General features: G+C 46.8%; 8 protein-coding genes and 1 non-coding gene across 9 annotated transcripts; 5 read left to right on the top strand and 4 right to left on the bottom strand.

The window, feature by feature from the left end:
- Window positions 1-1,127: 1,127 nt before the first annotated feature.
- EDB93DRAFT_1102424 (uncharacterized protein) lies at window positions 1,128-2,614 on the bottom strand (the record flags this gene model as incomplete). Its single annotated transcript, XM_041447204.1, has 6 exons — window positions 1,128-1,288; window positions 1,602-2,033; window positions 2,125-2,226; window positions 2,267-2,336; window positions 2,389-2,487; window positions 2,531-2,614. 6 exons carry the CDS (start codon window positions 2,612-2,614, stop codon window positions 1,128-1,130), a joined length of 948 nt encoding a protein of 315 aa, XP_041309832.1.
- Window positions 2,615-4,354: 1,740 nt separating this feature from the next.
- On the top strand, window positions 4,355-5,120 carry EDB93DRAFT_1102423 (uncharacterized protein; the record flags this gene model as incomplete). The annotated part of the gene is made up of 5 exons (XM_041447203.1): window positions 4,355-4,534; window positions 4,578-4,623; window positions 4,712-4,734; window positions 4,878-5,013; window positions 5,056-5,120. 5 exons carry the CDS (start codon window positions 4,355-4,357, stop codon window positions 5,118-5,120), a joined length of 450 nt encoding a protein of 149 aa, XP_041309831.1.
- Window positions 5,121-5,853: 733 nt separating this feature from the next.
- On the top strand, window positions 5,854-6,510 carry EDB93DRAFT_1081499 (uncharacterized protein; the record flags this gene model as incomplete). Its single annotated transcript, XM_041445623.1, has 1 exon — window positions 5,854-6,510. The coding sequence occupies one exon, from the start codon at window positions 5,854-5,856 to the stop codon at window positions 6,508-6,510; it is 657 nt and encodes a 218-aa protein (XP_041309830.1).
- Window positions 6,511-7,439: 929 nt separating this feature from the next.
- On the bottom strand, window positions 7,440-8,704 carry EDB93DRAFT_194294 (Oligosaccharyltransferase subunit Ribophorin II-domain-containing protein). Its single transcript, XM_041455652.1, has 4 exons — window positions 8,404-8,704; window positions 8,150-8,351; window positions 7,812-8,093; window positions 7,440-7,759 (listed from the first exon to the last, which is right to left on the bottom strand). The coding sequence occupies exons 1-4, from the start codon at window positions 8,535-8,537 to the stop codon at window positions 7,541-7,543; spliced, it is 837 nt and encodes a 278-aa protein (XP_041309829.1). The 5' UTR covers window positions 8,538-8,704; the 3' UTR covers window positions 7,440-7,540.
- Window positions 8,629-8,700, bottom strand: EDB93DRAFT_t46. The gene has a single exon. It is a non-coding gene; the product is annotated as a tRNA-Cys (tRNA).
- A 105-nt stretch (window positions 8,705-8,809) lies between the features above and the next one.
- EDB93DRAFT_1248485 (PCI domain-containing protein) lies at window positions 8,810-10,534 on the top strand (the record flags this gene model as incomplete). The annotated part of the gene is made up of 6 exons (XM_041452719.1): window positions 8,810-9,047; window positions 9,096-9,444; window positions 9,497-9,701; window positions 9,745-9,910; window positions 9,965-10,341; window positions 10,400-10,534. 6 exons carry the CDS (start codon window positions 8,810-8,812, stop codon window positions 10,532-10,534), a joined length of 1,470 nt encoding a protein of 489 aa, XP_041309828.1.
- Window positions 10,535-10,841: 307 nt separating this feature from the next.
- Window positions 10,842-11,685, top strand: EDB93DRAFT_1102419 (uncharacterized protein; the record flags this gene model as incomplete). The annotated part of the gene is made up of 6 exons (XM_041447202.1): window positions 10,842-10,883; window positions 10,943-10,970; window positions 11,021-11,056; window positions 11,122-11,199; window positions 11,281-11,333; window positions 11,407-11,685. The coding sequence occupies 6 exons, from the start codon at window positions 10,842-10,844 to the stop codon at window positions 11,683-11,685; spliced, it is 516 nt and encodes a 171-aa protein (XP_041309827.1).
- Window positions 11,686-13,689: 2,004 nt separating this feature from the next.
- On the bottom strand, window positions 13,690-15,394 carry EDB93DRAFT_1327159 (uncharacterized protein). Its single transcript, XM_041455075.1, has 4 exons — window positions 15,156-15,394; window positions 14,991-15,104; window positions 14,844-14,942; window positions 13,690-14,791 (listed from the first exon to the last, which is right to left on the bottom strand). The coding sequence occupies exons 1-4, from the start codon at window positions 15,200-15,202 to the stop codon at window positions 14,080-14,082; spliced, it is 972 nt and encodes a 323-aa protein (XP_041309826.1). The 5' UTR covers window positions 15,203-15,394; the 3' UTR covers window positions 13,690-14,079.
- Window positions 15,395-15,653: 259 nt separating this feature from the next.
- Window positions 15,654-17,678, top strand: EDB93DRAFT_1248481 (uncharacterized protein; the record flags this gene model as incomplete). The annotated part of the gene is made up of 11 exons (XM_041452718.1): window positions 15,654-15,784; window positions 15,835-15,885; window positions 15,937-16,277; window positions 16,325-16,444; window positions 16,496-16,579; window positions 16,636-16,671; window positions 16,724-16,744; window positions 16,797-17,044; window positions 17,096-17,112; window positions 17,169-17,313; window positions 17,370-17,678. 11 exons carry the CDS (start codon window positions 15,654-15,656, stop codon window positions 17,676-17,678), a joined length of 1,503 nt encoding a protein of 500 aa, XP_041309825.1.
- Between the last annotated feature and the right edge of the window lie 75 nt (window positions 17,679-17,753).

The following is a 17,753-nucleotide window of genomic DNA, read 5'->3' as shown; positions in this document are numbered from 1 at the left end:
TTTCTCCAGCAATTTCCAGAGAGCATATAAGCAGTGTATTGGGAACTTCCAGACTACAACTAGTCTTTGATTGGGACTTTCCAGGGGTCCTATATTGTTCTGTCAGAATTTCCCAGTGTCCATATAATCATGTTGGGACGTCCCAACATGTAAATATTCTCTAGTTTGTAATTCCCAGGATGATATATTCTTCAGGCAGGACTTCCCAGTGTCCATATAATCATGTTGGGAAGTTCCAGAGTGTAAATATTCTTTGGTTGGGAGGTCCCATGAGTCATATATTCTGCAGGCAGGACTTCCCACTATCCATATAATCATATGGGGAAGCTCTAGTATATAAATATTCTTTGGCCAGGACTTCCCAGTGTCCATATAATCATATTGGGAAGTCCCAGAGGCTAAATATTCTTTGGTTGGGAAATCCTGTGAGTCATATATTCTGCAGGCAGGACTTCCCAGTATCCATATAATCATGTTGGGAAGTCCCAGTGTGTAAATATTCTTTGGCTGGGAAGTCCCATGAGTCATATATTCTTTGGTCAGGAAGTCCCAAAGGGCATATAATCATGTTGGGAAGTCCCAGAGTATAAATATTCTTTAGTCGGGAAGCCCCATGAGTCATATATTCTGCAGGCAGGACTTCCCAGTGTCCATGTAATCATGATGGGAAGTCCCAGAGTGTAAATATTCTTTGGCTGGGACGTCCCAGTGTCCATATAATCATGTTGGGAAGTCCTAGAGTGCAAATATTTTTTACTCGGGAAATCCTGTGAGTCATATATTCTTTGGTCGGGAGGTCCCAGTGTTCATATAGTCATGTTGGGAAGTCCCAGTGTGTAAATATTCTTTGGTCAGGAAGTCCCATGAGTCATATATTCTGCAGGCAGGACTTCCCAGTGTTCATGTAATCATGATGGGACATCCTAGAGTGTAAATATTCTTTGGCCGGGACTTCCCAGTGTCCATATAATCATGTTGGGAAGTTCCAGGGTATAAATATTCTTTGGTCGGGAAAGCCCATGAGTCATATATTCTGCTGGCAGGACTTCCCAGTGTCCATGTAATCATGATGGAAAGTCCCAGAGTACACATGTTAGCACAGTGAAGTACAAACAACAAAAAGACAATTACTTAATTACAGTTGTCAAATAATCAACAAGCTTCTTGATGTCCACCTGCTTCTCATTGACAAGGTCCAAGATAAGTGGTGATCCAGCAAACACTCCCACAGCTCGTTGACCCGCCTCCTCAGTACCCGTGTATAATACAAATCCCCCAACATAAATATCTTCAAGGCATGAATAAGATTGACACTGCAAAATGACTTGGGACACCATGCAAATATATTAATGATATAGACTTACACTTGTGGCAAAGGCATCGTGTATGGCCATGATATGGTTGTATATTGTTTTTGGAGACTCGTCAGAATTTTTTGAGATCCCCTCCCAGAACTCATGGATCTCCTTCCACAGTTCAGGGTTTTCACTTTGGTCACAATGCTTGACCCAATGGTCATGCTGTGCCTCCTTCTAATCATCTGTAGATACTTGACAAAATTGTATAAGTACAATATTCAATGAATACTACACAAGACTCACCATCAGAAGACTTGGGGTGCTGCATCTTATACCACACTTGGTACATGTTCCAGCTGTTCTCGGCTCGGGTGGGTTTCACTGATAACCTGGCTTGGATTAGGATTGTGCAGACAGATTTGCCATACTCATTGGCAATATTCTTTGCTTCTTCAACTGTTTTTTTGCCTAAGGCAATGGCCTTGTTGATTGCTTCCTGTGGGAGTTGACCAGACATAAGAGAATCACCAGAGTTCTTGTCAATGTTGACGTCATTCTGGTCATTGTTGAGGTCTTCAATTTCAGTGGGTGGAGGTAGCTTCCTCATCTTACCCTTGTCCTTTCGACCAGGAAGTGCAGGTGAGATGTGAGGCAGAGATGTCTTGCCTGTGGCACCCTGCTTTGACTTAGCGGGTGGGTCATTGGCAGCATCACTGTCAGAGCTCAGTTCATGCTCTTCAGCATCATTTTAGTCACTACTGTCAGGCAAGGACTCTGGTGGTATGGCATTAGTGTCCTACAATACATTAACAGTTTCCTAATGTACCTTCGCCACCTTGACGCACTGTCAATGACGCCTGCTCACGCTGGTGAAGGTTGCGCTTTTTGGGCAGTAATTGGACATCAGGACCACCTTGATAATCAAACTCTATAGGTGGAAAGACGCGACAAAATCATCAAGGTCATACCTAGTGTAACATCTTCATCGTCAGAATGCCTGATGGGAGGTCTTTCTGAGTCAACCACAGTGGTATCATCCTAAAGAGTTCTGCCGATGAGTCTTGCGATATATTCAACATGGATTTCTTACAGCAAGTTTGCCAGAATCATCATCAGTAGGGATGGGCTCACCACCTCCATCTACTACAGAACCTTCAGGGACAGGCGAGGCTTCTGGGTCCTGAAGCAGCTAAAGGTGAGAAATCATCTTCGGTGGTAAAGAGAATACACACCTTGGACTCCAAAAATTTATGTTTAGTCTTCATGATGTGGGCAGGGCCAACCTTGCGACGAGGACCAACCTTGCAAGTTGCCATTGTTTCTTTCTATATAAAAGGCACTGTAAGACGCGTAGTCTGAAGGCACAAGTATTCCAGGATGCGGAATCACAGGAAGTAAACACAGTTGACACAGAGTCAGACTTGAGAGCAATGCGAGTAGAACAAAAATGGAGATGGAAAAAGAGGAAAAAATCACCTGGAGCATGTAAAGAATGCGCGTTTCATGTGTTCTAGAAAACATTGAATGGTCCATATTGAGTTAAAGACAAGACTGGTTGGCTGGACCGAGGAATCGGGGCCAAAAATCTAATGGAAGGTTAGGTTAGTTACTCAGATAGACACATCAACAGTGGCAGCTGGAAAGCCAGAGTCTCCATTATCTCCTGCACATAGCTTCAGTCCAATGATATGGCTGGCAGGTTTGACCTTGGGTTTCTTCACTACTCTCTCCTTGTCCAGAAGAAGTTCTTTATCCTCCTTCATCCCGAAGAAGGCAAATGTACTATGTATGAGCTCAAGGTACTCTGGTTTGGGCTGAGGGATTGGGGTCAAGCATGTGACTACTAAAAAATGCTGTCTTCAGGTCAACTTAAAACAGATTATTTGATCAGTAGCATAGTGTTGCCCAAACAACAGTTCATGAATTATGTGCGCCAAAAGAGAATACATCATATGGAAGAAACAAGGTATCTGTTGAAAACATGGCATAATTGAAAACTAGATCAGTTTAAGTATTAATTCAGTGCCATAATACGAACAGTATAGATACGCTTACAGAGAATCACCACCGGACAAGATGAAAAAAAACTACATGGGAAAGTGGTGCAGCACAACAGGGGGCCTGTGTTAAGATCGTGCTCAAAGGTTCAATCCAAAGGGCTTGGCTTCAGCTCATGCGCTGTGCCCCTTACCCGAGTACGTGCCCCTAACTTCCGAAGGCTAATGGACAATGTCCGGAAGTATTGGACGATGTCCAGATTCCAATTGTCCGATGCACAGGAATTCCGGTGGACGTTCGGGAACAGGTGATAAGACTAATCCGAACGATGTCCGAACTAGAAAGGAAACAGCGGAGGACTACCAAAGGTAGAGGCGGAGGTGATAAGTCTATCGGGATCGACCCTAAGACTAGCGGAGGTCGACGAGAGAATAACTCAAGTCAAATGGAGGGGAGAATGAGCAGAGTCTAAGATAATATTCGAACTAAAGATGTACATAGATTCTACAGGGTTTATATACTATGGAGGACTTAATGGAGGACAAGCCAGCGCAGTCCGAAGCTATGCGAGGCTGTGGACGGAGGTTATAGAAAAGTCAAATGCTAGTCTATCAAAAATAGTAAATGAACCCAGAGATGAGAACAGAGGAAAATAAAGACGGAAGTGAAATGAGGTACGGAAAATAATATAGTCTAACTGGAATAGGAACGTACAAAGGGATTAGGCACGGAAGTTAGATGCAGGTTGGATCCAGACATAGATAGAAGTCAGTCAGATCTGGATATCTGGAAATGATGTGTGTGACACGTCCGGGTCCGGAACACGGGATATGACAGTATCCCCCCTTTAGGGCCGAGCCCACGAGGCTTCTGATTCGGAAGTCCGGTCTGGAGTTGTATGAATGCAGGATGATGGGCGGAGCTCATAAAAATAGCACTGAGCATATAAGTAGGCCGGGGCGCCCATGAGAAGATTAAAAACTTTCCCCCTCACTCCTATTACTGCTTGACATGTCTAACTCTACTTCCGGCAACTCCTCAAAGAGAGGCAGGCTGAAATGGTAGCCGAAATCGCGCAGCTCGAGGCAGAGGAAGAAGAGCGCAAGTGCAAGGAGGCGGAAGAGGAACAGATGCGCATGGAGGAACAGAAGCGGAAGGATATCGAGGAGACTCGGAAAAGGTTGGCTGAGCACGAGTGGGAGCGCCTGATAAAGGCTAGGGCGGATAATGCATCGGAGGTGAGTCGGATGAGTTGTTTTTATGTTTTCCGGAGGTTCATAGAGTTGTAGTCCTCCGGTCCGGCGGATCCGGAGGTCGCATGCTAGATGTGCGTCACCAGGCGCAAGACTTGCACCTGGGCAGTAGCGTCCAAGATGCCTAGAATGAGTGATTGTTCTGTCCGGTGTAAAGAGTAGATCTGGGCTGGGCTCTACTGAATGTGAGTCCCTAGTCCTGAGAGATGCGAGTATGCTTCGTCCCAAGAGACAACCTAAGAACTACCTTGATAATGCAAGGGAAGTCTTATACAGTTAAAGAGTAGACAAGATATTGGAAGAAAACCTCTTTAATGCTTGTCCGTAGTTCCAAGACTACTTCCAAAGTACCGAGAAACTTGTCCGATGCGACCGAAGGTCGTCTGAGGCTGTGAAAGTGTTGTCCGAAGTAGCGCGATGCCTTCCAAGGCTTGCGAAGGCTGTCCGAAGGTCTATATATGTTGGTGTGTCAAATAACAGTATAAGACTTTGCGCAACGTCCGAAGTCCGGAACAACGCTAATCTATCGGGACTCGAAAATAAACGAAGTGCGAAATTGGCAGCGGTCTAGCCAGACAATCGTTCTGAATGAACAAGGATCAATTGCGCAGTTTACAATTATACCAAGGTGACTCTACTAATTACTATTCGAAGTACAGGAAGTGAAGTGCCCTATCAGTAGCCAGCAAGCAAGATTATATCCTACTTCCGTGAGAGGCCGGAATCCATAGGCAAAACTAGTAGCGAGATAAGCAAGTCCGAACCTATGTAATAAGCTGCAATGCGTACTGCTTATATGTATCGAGACTCCCGACAGGATGCCGATGTTATCCGTGTAGCACTAAGATGTAGTCAACATATAGTTAGAATAAAGGAAAACACACCAGCGAAGTCAAAAGGATGAGGATAGGACATGGTATGGTAACCTGCGAGGTTCGGACAGGTCTCGGAACACGAGAACTGCCTGTGGAAGGTTCGGACAAGTGCGCGCGGCCTTCGGAAGGTCGAGGGAGGTCGGGGAATGGTATGAACATAGGTGTTGGATTGCCTGGTTCCGAGCCCAGTGCTGCGACCATCGTTACAACGTCATGGCACCGAGTCAGGAGACATCATGTCGTGGTCACCTGCCACTCATTCAGACAACACCAGTTTGCCTCATGTCCCAATTGATTCGCAGGGCAACAGAAGTGTTATCTAGTCCCACATGACCTGAGTCAGGCTCGAACCAAGATTCATTAATTCCACAACCCTTACCTTTGACACCGTCACACACAGAGCAGTTTCCATGGCATGAATCTGCGCAAATGACAGTCAATAGATTGGCTACAACATCTGCAGCATTCCTGTTTACCTTCAGCCCCGTCTGCTCAACATCTCAAGTACCTATGTACATACCACAGATAGTATCACCACTGCAGTACAAACAGTACAGGGAAATTTTAAACTGTCCTCCCACAACCGAGGCTGAGCACAAGCTACAAGTTGCTTTGCAGGAGTCAGGACAATGCAAGGAGGAAACCAAACATCAAATGATTGGCTTACAGGCAGCATCTGTCCTACAGATCCAATACTGTGATCAAGTACGTGGTCAGCTCGCAGCGCAAGAAGAAAAAGCAGGGAGGAAGAAGGGTACAAGGCTCGTTGGTGATGGCTTACCTTGTATGCTCACTGGTGATGTCTTCGTGGCACAGGTTATCACACACGAGAATGCAGTGGAGGCAGAAGCTAGAGAAAAAGAGATGAGGGCCAAGAGAAGGGCAGAACATTCTGAAGAGCTCACACATTGGAAAAGGGATGAGATAGAGTGGAAAGAACAAAACAAAGCAACGAGAGCAAATTTTGAGGCACAGAAGGTTGAGTGGGAGGCAGAGCGAGATTTGGCAAAGTTGGAGAAATGGAGGCCATGGTGGAACAAACCAAAGATGGCAGAAATTGAGAAACCTGTGCGGAGGCCAGAGTGAGTTCAGCCAGAGGTTTATGACAGCGAGCAAGAAGACAATGATGGAGAAGAAGATGGTTGATTTCACCAGCGTGTGTTTTTTAATCTCGCATCAATGTCGCATCCTGTGATCTTATCATTGCCTTTTTGAATTACAAATTTACGGCGTGTGACATCAAAAATTTCTAAAACGAGGTGGGTAAAGGACTGGTGAAGTCCAAGATAACGCTGTTTTCAATGATTTTGCTGCAACACACCAGCATCGTTTCCGATAGCTCTAAAAGTTGATTCATAGTATTTACATGTACATTGGAGTATTACTGTCTACTACGATTTTTGAAAAACAAAATCACTGTAAAGTGGGATGCATTTCAAAATGTGGTGGGTAAAGGACCGGTCCTATACTGTATAAGACCCACTACAGAGGTAGCGGGAATTATTATATATCGTCTTCTCATTTTTCTGCCAGTTCACTGATGTGAGTCAGTGCGGCGCCTGTTATCATTAACCACGCTCCAACTCGTAAATCGGGAATATACTCCGGCGGTGGCTGATCTGTCGCGCTGCCTGACCTCCGCCGTCGTTCGTGAACTTGACCTTAGTCAGACGGTCTTTTGGAGTACATGGGAGCATCTGGTCCTGCGTCAACTGCTTGCTGGATTCAGAAGCCGCCGAGTATTGGCTATAGCCAGCCCTTACCTGCAAGTTACGGTGTGATGATTGCGACGGAAAATGCCACTAGCAAGGTTTGCCTGGTCGCTTATATCTTGCAGCAGCTGCTGGACAATCCTGTAAAATTGAGAATGTGGATGCACGTGAATGACTGCATGTATGTCTACGACGATGTTTGACGCCAGCAGATGTCAAACACAACCAAATTATGTTCGAGGCAAGAGCATAGAGAGTGATCGTCTGCCTTGATGGACAACACATACTACACTTGCCTACATGTTCTCATAATGCTAAGAGTATCGTTTATCCTTAAAGGAAAGCCACCATACGTATCAGGGGTGCCGTAATTGAGACGGTACAAAGCCACAAGTATGCAATCTTTACTTCCGACCGGCTCTCCATTCTCCAGTCGCATACAAAGCTTGCTTACCAGCGAACACGGTTGGAATGGCAAGGATACCTCCGTATAACAGTACCTGACCAAGCTTGAGATCTACCCAGTACCAGACAAGTAGCACTTCAAAGGCACCGAGGAGGGCAGTGAAGGGTATGATGCTAAGTGAAAAGAGGTTCGGGACCCTGACGCCAATTTTACTCCACTTTTATAACAAAGTTCGTCAGTGAGGATTGGTTTAACACGGAAAAACATACCAATCCGATCAACACAAGCCAAGGCAACAGTACTGCCGCTGCAAATACGGCCGAGATAAACTGGGGAGGTGATTTTTGTTCAGGGCGGAAGGTATGCTTGATAGTGGGGAGGATATGGAACGAGGCTTCATCCGGGTGTTCAGCCGGAGCTTGGGAGGCAGGTATGTAGAGATCAAAAAGGTCATACTGTGCAGGTGCATGTACGAAGGAGCCCAGGATAAGCGAGACCTCAAGGGGGTTGTGCGTAGTTGGTGGAATAGACGCAGGTGGGCGCATCATGTTCTAACATAACGACTAAGTCTAACGCGTTTTGCAATTGCAAAAGCGATGTAACGCACCAGCTCAAATTTAGCCTTTCCTCCTGGGGTCACGCGAACAGGCTGGATGCCCTCCTCGCCCGACGCCTTGTCATAGAATCGAAGAAAGGTTTGGTGTGGTTGAACGCCTTTGCCCTCGTCACTCTCTGTTATCTGGAACGTAAGTTTAAGAGTGTCAGTTGGGCCAAGGGTCAAAGGCTCTGGTTTTTTGATCAGGGACAGGCTATATGGCATATGAGTTATACTACAGCAGTGATGTGATAATTAGTGCATACGTGTCCGAGCGCAGCTGGCTCGCATCCGACGCGCTGATTGTGAAACGAGGAGACTGAAGGGACAAAGAGGCCGCTTGGACCGTTGCTGCAAGAAGCAGCCAAGAGAATTGCCATCTCATGGTTTTGGTTAACATGCTGCAGTCCCAGTTTGGATGACGTGTTAGGTCTTGAAGGTCAGCTAAGTCCTTTGCGCAATAATAATAAAATCAATTTGAAGGGCAAAAAAGACCCCACCGTGGTTCGAACACGGGACCGCACGATCTGCAATCGTATGCTCTACCACTGAGCTATAGAGTCGATGTCGCAACTTGATCACCTAAATAATTTATTGCCTTCTCCTACACTTACATAATCCTGACCCATCAACACAGGACGCGTCACCGCGTCATTAACTATCCTTTGCATCATGCCTGACGTCGAGATGGTGAAGGCTACCGACAAGAAGGACGAAAAGAAAGATGACAAGAAGCCAGAACGCCCGACGCCGACGCAGGAGATTAGAGCTAACATCGCGCTCATCGACCGTGCTATTAATGACCTCGAAACCCGTCTCACTCATCGCGTCTTACGTTCACTTACTGCGCTGCGAAAGCGCATAAATGACAAGGTTCTACGTGACGCCATCGAGGAGAATTATCCCAAAGGTGTGTGGTGCATTCACACCTTCTGATCGTCCGCTTAACTTTGTGCAGATTCTGCTGCCAAGAATTCTCTTCTATCATGGCTTCCTCCTGCTCCTCCTGCAGAACAGTCTATGGAAGTAGATACAACATCAGAGACAAATGCTATTGCTTCTCCACCTCCATCATCGAAGCCAACTTCTGATCCTGTACCAGAAGCCGAGATTTATTTCCGTCTGCTCATCATTCATCATCTCCACACGTCCAAAGACACATACTCCAAGTCCATAGAGCTCTCTCACGAAACTGTTGACAAAATGCAGTCCATGAACCGTAGAAGTATGGATCCAATAGCTGCCAAGATATGGTTTGCCGTGGAGCGATCGTATGAGCTCGGTGGAGAGCTGGCAGATGCCCGTCCGTGAGTTCAGATCCAAGTAAATTTGGCATGCTCCTAACTTATCACTTTCCAGAATATTCCTCGCTGCGCAACGCACTGCGTCCCTTCGTCACGATGATGACACGCAAGCCTCGCTGATTAATCGCCTACTTCGGGGTTATCTTCACTATAACCTTTACGACCAGGCTGACAAACTAGTGTCCAAGACTACTTTCCCTGCCTCGGCGGGCAACCCGCAGTATGCTCGCTACCACTATTTCCTTGGGCGCATTAAAGCGGTGCAACTGAATTATACTGCGGCACACACGAACCTGCAACAAGCTATCCGTCGCGCCCCTGCCGCAAAAACCGCGCCAGGATTCTATCAGGTCGTGCACAAACTTTTTGTGGTCGCTTGAACTTTTAATGGGTGATATTCCGGATCGCAGTCTTTTCCGGCATCCGGTGTTAGAAAAAGCCCTGAGTGCTTACTTTGACATCGTGAAGGGTATTAAAATTTACTGCTGTCCAAAGCAATGCTAATGCTGACGTATCTCCCTAGCTGTTCGGACAGGCTCCCTATCGGAGTTCCAGACGACTTTGAACAAACACGCCGCACAATTCGAGGCTGACAAGACTTATACCCTGATCGTCCGGCTCCGGCAAAACGTTATCAAGACCGGTATTCGTAGGCTCTCTTTATCATATTCGAGGATCTCGTTGCGTGACATCTGCTTGAAACTCCACCTTGATTCCGAGGAAGACGCGGAGTATATTGTTGGAAAAGCCATTCGGGACGGTGTGATTGAAGGTCGAATCGTCCATGAGAAAGGCTGGATGGAATGCGGAAGCCAGAAGGATGGTTACGGCCCTGAGGCTAGCGATGTGTTTGGCAGACGAATTGGATATTGCTTGGATTTGCATAATGAGAGTGTCAAGGTAATGTTTTCCGTTGGAAAATTCCACGTCAGACATGTCTCATACTTGGATCTTGCAGGCTATGCGCTACCCTCTTAATGCACACCGCAAGGAGCTTGCTGCGGCGCAGGATGCACGCGAGCGCGAGAAAGAGCTCGCAAAGGAAATCCAAGAGGGAGACTTGGATGACGATGAGGGTCTTGGAGATTACTAGAAAATTTCTTTCCCCTTGTAGAAATAATCCAATGCATCTCACTGAGTTATTCGAGCTGGTACTACTACCTAGTGTGGAGCGGCTCCCTACATCGTGCTCCAGCATGCTCCCCGGCAACTGTGTTGCCGAAACCCAGGGCTGACTAATATAAACTCCGCTTTTGTTTATGGGTTTAATCTCCGCGGCACTTGGAGTATTACAAACAAACGAGTTCCGTTCGCCGAACTCGGAAGGCGTTTGTGCCTCAAGAGAGGCTATAGCTGTTTCAAATTTTCATTGCTCCTTTCTTGCCGCTGCTTACCGTACGATGTCAATTGTGAGGCGTTTGTGGCAGCGAATATTGAAACCAGTATGTGATGGACAGGCCCAGACCGCAATCTACATTCCGCTTCTAACCGTTCTTTATAGACATATTTTGTTGGAAAGGACATGGAAGGTACCCATGATACAAATCCTTGCCCTGTGTCTCTTGATCCGATAGTCTAGGGAACAAGTACTTTGAGTATCCAAACGCGAACAATGGTACGATTATAACGGAACCTCTGTCGGGTCCCCACTTACTATGGTGTAACTTTTTATGTATGAAGGACGTTCCAAACGAACAGTGAAATACAGGAAAAGTGAAGACATGTGGGCGTACGTTGCTAGTGGCAAGCGCCTCCCAGGTTTGTACCTTCATTGTTACGTTCTTTTTTCTGATGTTAATCACTCTTTTTACTCGTTCTTATCGTGTTTATTATGTGCAGTGCAATGGTCATCATGGCTGACGCATACTAGGTCGGATCCGCCGAGCATGGGGGTAGGAGGCACACTAATTTAACGTGATGCTTATGCTGAGATTTTACGTGAATCTTTTATATATCGTTTCACAGGAATTACAAGCGGATCTAGCGCGTCAACAACGGGTTAAGTTGAATGCAGCGATTCTGGAAGCGAAAGATGAAGCAGAAAGAGCCATTAGGGAACGACTAGAAGCACCCAGCCACCATTCTGAAGTTGAGATGCAGTCTCGGAACGTGACTATAGAACAAAAACTGCAATCGCCAGAATCCGATCGACGACCAAAAGCGCAGACACGGGATCCTTGGGCAGAGGCATTGAAAGGATCTGATGAACCTCGATCATGGACACCTATGGCTCGTAAAAGGTAGCATGGGTCTTTTTGGTATATAAGATTGTGGTTCGGGGTTTCATTTTTAAAGGTTTGAGACAGTGACAGGAGTCTTGCCAGTGAGCTAATTGCATCGTTGCCAGATATTGATTTCAACCGAGCCAGATTCATTTTACTCTGCCTCGTTCTTGCTTTAACAAGACCTCTTCACATTACGCGTTCATCAGAGGCTGTTGTACGCAAAGTTCGAGTACGTCTTATCACAGGAAGAAGCAAGCTCATGCTGTGGATTTCGGATACCTGAACCCTTCTATCTATAGGCATGATTCAAACCACAATGCTAGTTCAGAGCTAAAAATCCGCCTGTTGTCCGGTCTTTCAGGCGGATGAAATCTACATTTTAGTGTGCGCTTCTGCTATTGCATGGGTCTTGCAGGTCTGTCATGGCGCCGGTCCATTTCTGTGGCAAAATCGCGGAGCTTTGGGCACTAACGTGTTGGCTGCAGGTGACATAGTGACTATTGCCAATTTGCTTAATATCTCTGCGTCCGAGGACTTGGTCGATCATTGATGGGCATTACCCATTCTTTTGATCGCTCTTCCACGAGATATCAGTAGTAGGTTGTCTGTTGCTAGACTCTGAGTCACAAGATACTTGTCCATATATGGTTCGGACCCTACGAAAGGACGGGAACATGGTGGAAAGCCGGTTTTCATTGAATCTTTAACTTGCCGCAGGCCTCTACAAATGGTTGGTCGTGCTGAAGAGCCTTGTGCTAATAATTATGCCAAGCGATGGGTACACTAGTAGAACGCCACAGTGGCACACCCGCCCTCAAGTCCTCAGACTTCAAGCTCTCGTTGAGAGGCAATAAGTGTTGGCACTGCATACTGTATTGACACTAACTGACATGTCTCATAGCTTTGAGAGAAACTATTGTCTTTACGAAAACATAGGGTTAACATAGGGCATGGAACATTGGATGTCTACGTCGATGATAAAACCAGGAAGGAAAAATGCAACAAAATTAAAAATGGTATATGACTAGTACTGTAGGAGACAATTCGACGATGCGTCACTTGCGAGCTGAGTTACTGGCTGGATAATTAGCTGCGTTAGGCTTGTTTGGCGGAGGCGGTATATTGGTCTTGAACCTTTAGTAACGATTTGTTATCATGGGACTAGATTGCTTAGAATATTCGGACGTACTGGGAGATCTGTGGAGGATTGTTCTGGTCTTTCTTTGGATCCCTCTTTGGTCCAGAACAATCTGGTTTCTGCAGTCCGCGTTTAGAAAAACTGCGGTCGGGTGTAAGATCCTGGGCGCCGCTTGCGAAAACGTATATAAAGTGAACGAACCGATCAGTCGAACTTGAAGGACCCTGGATTAACTCCTTTGGACTATATTCTTCTTCTTCTGAGAGATCCGAGTCGGAGTCATTTGCGTCGACGTCGGTTGGAAACCTGGAAGCAACAAATGATGTGATTAATATATACCAGAGGTGGATGGATCATCTTACTCCTCCTTCTGAGTGAGAAGAGCTTCTGTGACGTGGTAAGACATCGAAGTCATTGTTAGAGCAGTTGGAAATGAGCTTGTTATTTAAACAGATTTGATACAGGAAGGACGACACGGGGGGATAGCACTGGTATTTGTACTATGGCGTAGCAGAAAGTGCTCTTTGTCTACTACTGGTATAGCGCGCGAAGCGTTCATTAGTCCGCATAAAGTCCTGGGCATCAATCAACTCACTGCTGTACTACTTGCTGTGGTCCTGTGGAACAGTCTGGGGTAGTTTGATATGGCCCAAAAGTTCGATTACTACGTGCCTTGTTGTTTGATTGATTAGACAAAATTATCGCAAAGGGCCGCCAGAGTCTGGGGATGATCTCACGGATTGTGCAGTGTGTGTTGATGTTTCTCAAGGGTGAATTAAATACCCGCGAGCACACGTACGGTGTGCAAAGCGATGCTGTGGAGGCTGAAGCGCTTAGAGCACTGCCCTTGAAATTGGCAACGATTCTGAAGCGAACATCCTATGTGACCAAATAAGTGCCACTGCAGGGCTCAAGGCTGTGAAACTATATATATTAATCCGGTGTACCGTCGGCTCGAGCAAGTACTATTAACTTCTAGCCCTAGGGTGTTCTTAGTAGTGATCTCGATACTGTGCGAGCGAATGTTTGAGAATTCCTCAACACGTACTGGCTATGAGTTTCGGAAGACAAACACTGCATTGCGCTAAGTAGACATGAGATGAATTTCTTTGAGGAACATGTGAAGTTTTGTCAAATCATAATCAACGTTCCATCACTTTTCTTTGTTGTACATATTTGGAATAACCGGAAATGCGTTAATGTTACATCTGACGTAGTACAGGATTCGTAGCAGTCACACAGCAAATGATGAATACCTAGAGCCTGAACCATTGCTCACCTTCGGCCTGGTGGAGCTGGTGGGTAATGTGCGGGAGGAAACTGAGCTGAGGGGTACTGTGCAGGTGGGTACTGTGCGGGAGCATGTTGTGCAGGGGGACGTTGCGCGGGATAATATTGAGCAGGAGCGTGGTGTGCGGAGAAATGTTGGGCAGGGGCTTGGTGTGCAGAGAAATGTTGCGCGGGAGCATGTTGGACAGGGGCTTGGTGTGCAGAGAAATGTTGCGCGGGAGCATGTTGGGCAGGGGCGTGGTGTGCAGAGAAATGTTGCGCGGGAGCATGTTGTGCAGGAGCGTGGTGTGCAGAGAAATGTTGCGCGGGAGCATGCTGGGCAGGTCCGTGGTGTGTGGAGAAATGTTGGGCAGGAGCGTGGTGTGCAGAGAAATGTTGCGCGGGAGCATGTTGGACAGGGGCGTGGTGTGCGGAGGAATGTTGCGCAGGAGCGTGGTGTGCGGAGGAGTGTTGCGCGGGAGCATGTTGGCCAGGAGCGTGGTGTACGGAGGAGTGTTGCGTGGGAGCAGGATGAGCAGAATGACGTTGAGCAGAAGCATGATGCGCAGAAGTGTGTTGCGCGGGAGCAAGTTGTGCAAGAGCGTACGGATCGGAAGCATGTTGTGCAGGAGCGTGGTGTGCAGAGAAATGTTGCACGGGAGCATGTTGTACAGGTGAATGGTGTGAATGATTGCCAGCCTGACGAGGTGGCTGTATACTGCACACCCTGTCAGTGTGCAGTATGGTATATTGGTCTGAAGCAAACGTACCTGGAATGTTGAGTAGGAGGATTTGGCCAGATGCTCGATTGCATTTGTGCCTGTGGCATTCGTCTTAGATGCTCATCCTGCTTTCCACGACTTGCGAACCTGATCTGCAATCAGTCTCTGCATTACAAGTCAGGGGTAAAATTGTACCTGTCGTGGTTCGAGGAACTGCCTACAAATTCCCTAGGTAGTTCGAATTCCTCCTCAGAATCCTTTACATCCTTGGATCTGTGAACTTTTCGAATAGGTTTTTCGTCGGATTTTCTGAGATGATTTAGATGATATATTAATTATATATGGTAGAAAACTAGATACCGTTGTGGGTTAACATGCTTGCGATCTTCTGGGTCGGGATACGACATAGCAGCAGAATGAGAAAGCACGGTGGAACAAAATACAGCTTTTATGAGGGTAGGGCGGCAGATAACGGTAAGTTCTTTAGCAGCCTTTGCTGGCCAAGTGGACCATATGCGATCAGAAGCATAAGCCCATCAAGGGCCAGCTACGTCCAACAAACGCCACTAGTAGATCATAGACGCCAGTGCGAGTCTGCCAAGGTACACGATACACCTAGCTAAAATAGGCCGTGAGAAATCACGACGCCAATGACCGGTCGCTTCCGGGGGCCACCACGTAATAGTACTACACTGGTTTCTGGTTAATGTTGACCCCTCGGCAATTGAGATCCCAGATCTCTACCGTACAGCCAACTGACTATTCTAAAACGAAGGCCGCACGTTGCTGTCACTGCATAGCCAACTATTCAGTTTATAAAACGAATACCACAATTCTCCGTGCTTTAGGATATCCAGGATGAACCAATACACTCAAACAAGATGCGGTTCAGAATCTATCCAAACAGCTCCTATGCATTCCGAGTCTCCGACGGGGATGTTGAGACCCACAACATCAGTGGCTACTGCACGGTATGGCAAGTCGCCCAGGTAAGTTTGCCCATCAAAGCCCATACATGGCACTGACTTTGATTTTTTAGCATCTATTCTTATCACACCGTCCTACCCCCAGCATACCTTAGCGCTCCCAGGTTAGTCGTTATTTGTTCGTCCATCTGCGCAATAATGAATACCTCATCAAGTTCTCTCAACATCCAACTGAAATGGAACTCATATGCTCATCCGGAGGGCCAGTTGTACTTCAAAACGAGCCTTCCAAACTACGTCGTCGTGACAGAAGCCAATGTTCATACCAAAGAGACAGAGAACCAGGTCATTGGTTGCCTCAAATTCATCGATGACACAATCTCCCAGCAGCAAATTATAGTACCGCCCTCGTCGGAGCTATTCATAGAGCTTGATGAATCACCATTCTCCTGTGCATACTACTTCGTAGATCATCATACCCGGCGTATCTTCTGGATTGAACAAACTTCCACAGAACTCCTTGACATGGGAACCATTGTCTCTGACTCCCATCTTGGTGTGTATCCTAATTATAATCCATCATACATCCTCACATGTCAGCAGATATCGCATTAGAAAGGCTGTACTGGGTGCATGTCGAATTCTTCCCAATGCACATATGCGCACACATACCGCCTCAGGTGATAGACGATCTGATCGGCGTAATGTCTCATGGCGTAGCAGGTATTTACTCTACTATTCACAGATTCTCGTATTCTGAACTCTGAAGTAAAGACCGGCTGACCTCACGATCATCCACATTTCCATACACTGCGGAAAGATGTAACCAACTGTTGCAGCTACTGTCTCTGCAACGAGGTACGTCCGAAACATGTCGAGAGGTTTGAATATTCTTCACTGACGCTTTCCTCAAGGTCGGGCCCTTGATGGGCACACATTATGTTTTGTTGGTGGGTGGGAATCCCAATATTCTCTCCTGAATCGAGCTCACGAATACTCTAGCTCGTCTATGGGGCGCAATAGGTTTGTTACATGCTCAAATCGTCTTTGTCAAATATACTGAGGTGCATGGCAGACAACCAGCGGTTTTTGACTTACTATGGGCAAGAATACGCCCAGTTGGATAGGCTACAAATCATGACGCCCGAGGAAGATATGGATCACCAATGGGTGAAAACCATCGCAAACTTAGCATTATGGGGAATCCCGGACAGATTCTTTTCTGGACTCCATGATCTATTTGCAAACGAACAGGTGTTCGTCGACCAGTGGCAAATTTTCATGACCGCATGCATTTCAGAGTGGCACACGGCAGTTGTTTGGGTGCGCTCATTTCAGATAATTTTGGAAAATTTTAACTCATAGTTCTGACAGACATTTCCGATAACGATGTGAGAAGCCTGGATTGTCGGACATTAAGAACGCATCATGACCATTCTTTTTATAGTGCTACCATCCTATCTTGCCTCCTATCTCGTGCTTCTTTGTCATCTGCCTTGCCAGCGATTCTCTCAGCGTCTGGGAGCCTCGCCACAGGGTCGATCCTCCTCCTTAAGCACCACGGCCTAGAAGACGCTACTGCATCATTCGCCGTTCGCACCGTCTTTTGTCTTACGCCCAACAACTCAGCTGACCATGTCCATTTTAGGCACGCTACCTGAGGGCCGCAAAGTCACGCTCCATTGGGATGCTTCCATCCGCCATTGTATTTAGTCTGCCAAAAGCCCTCTATCTATGGAGCATCGTCCTCATGGTGGCTCACTTTCTCTTACTGGCGTCTCACGTAGTCGGCGGACTCGCCATGTTTGGAGGCGCATGTTTTTTGATACTGCTTGTTTGGGCTGCGCTGTACGCTACATCTCCAGATGAGTACGACCAGAGTTCTATACTTAGTAAAATTCTCTGTCGCTGGCATTCTATTCAAGGAGATACTCACGGGGCAGGTTCATCCGTATGACGATGGCACCTGTCCCGCCCCTTCCCTACTGGTTATGCCAGGAAGGTGGGTCTCGAGAGGTGCAGCACTCGGACC

This window comes from Suillus bovinus (genome assembly GCF_016758785.1).
Source record: "Suillus bovinus strain UH-Sbo-P2 chromosome Unknown EDB93scaffold_14, whole genome shotgun sequence".
Taxonomy (NCBI): Eukaryota; Fungi; Basidiomycota; class Agaricomycetes; order Boletales; family Suillaceae; genus Suillus; species Suillus bovinus.
The sequence above is the reverse complement of the archived record's forward strand: the minus strand, read 5'-3'. Positions and strand labels throughout refer to the sequence as shown.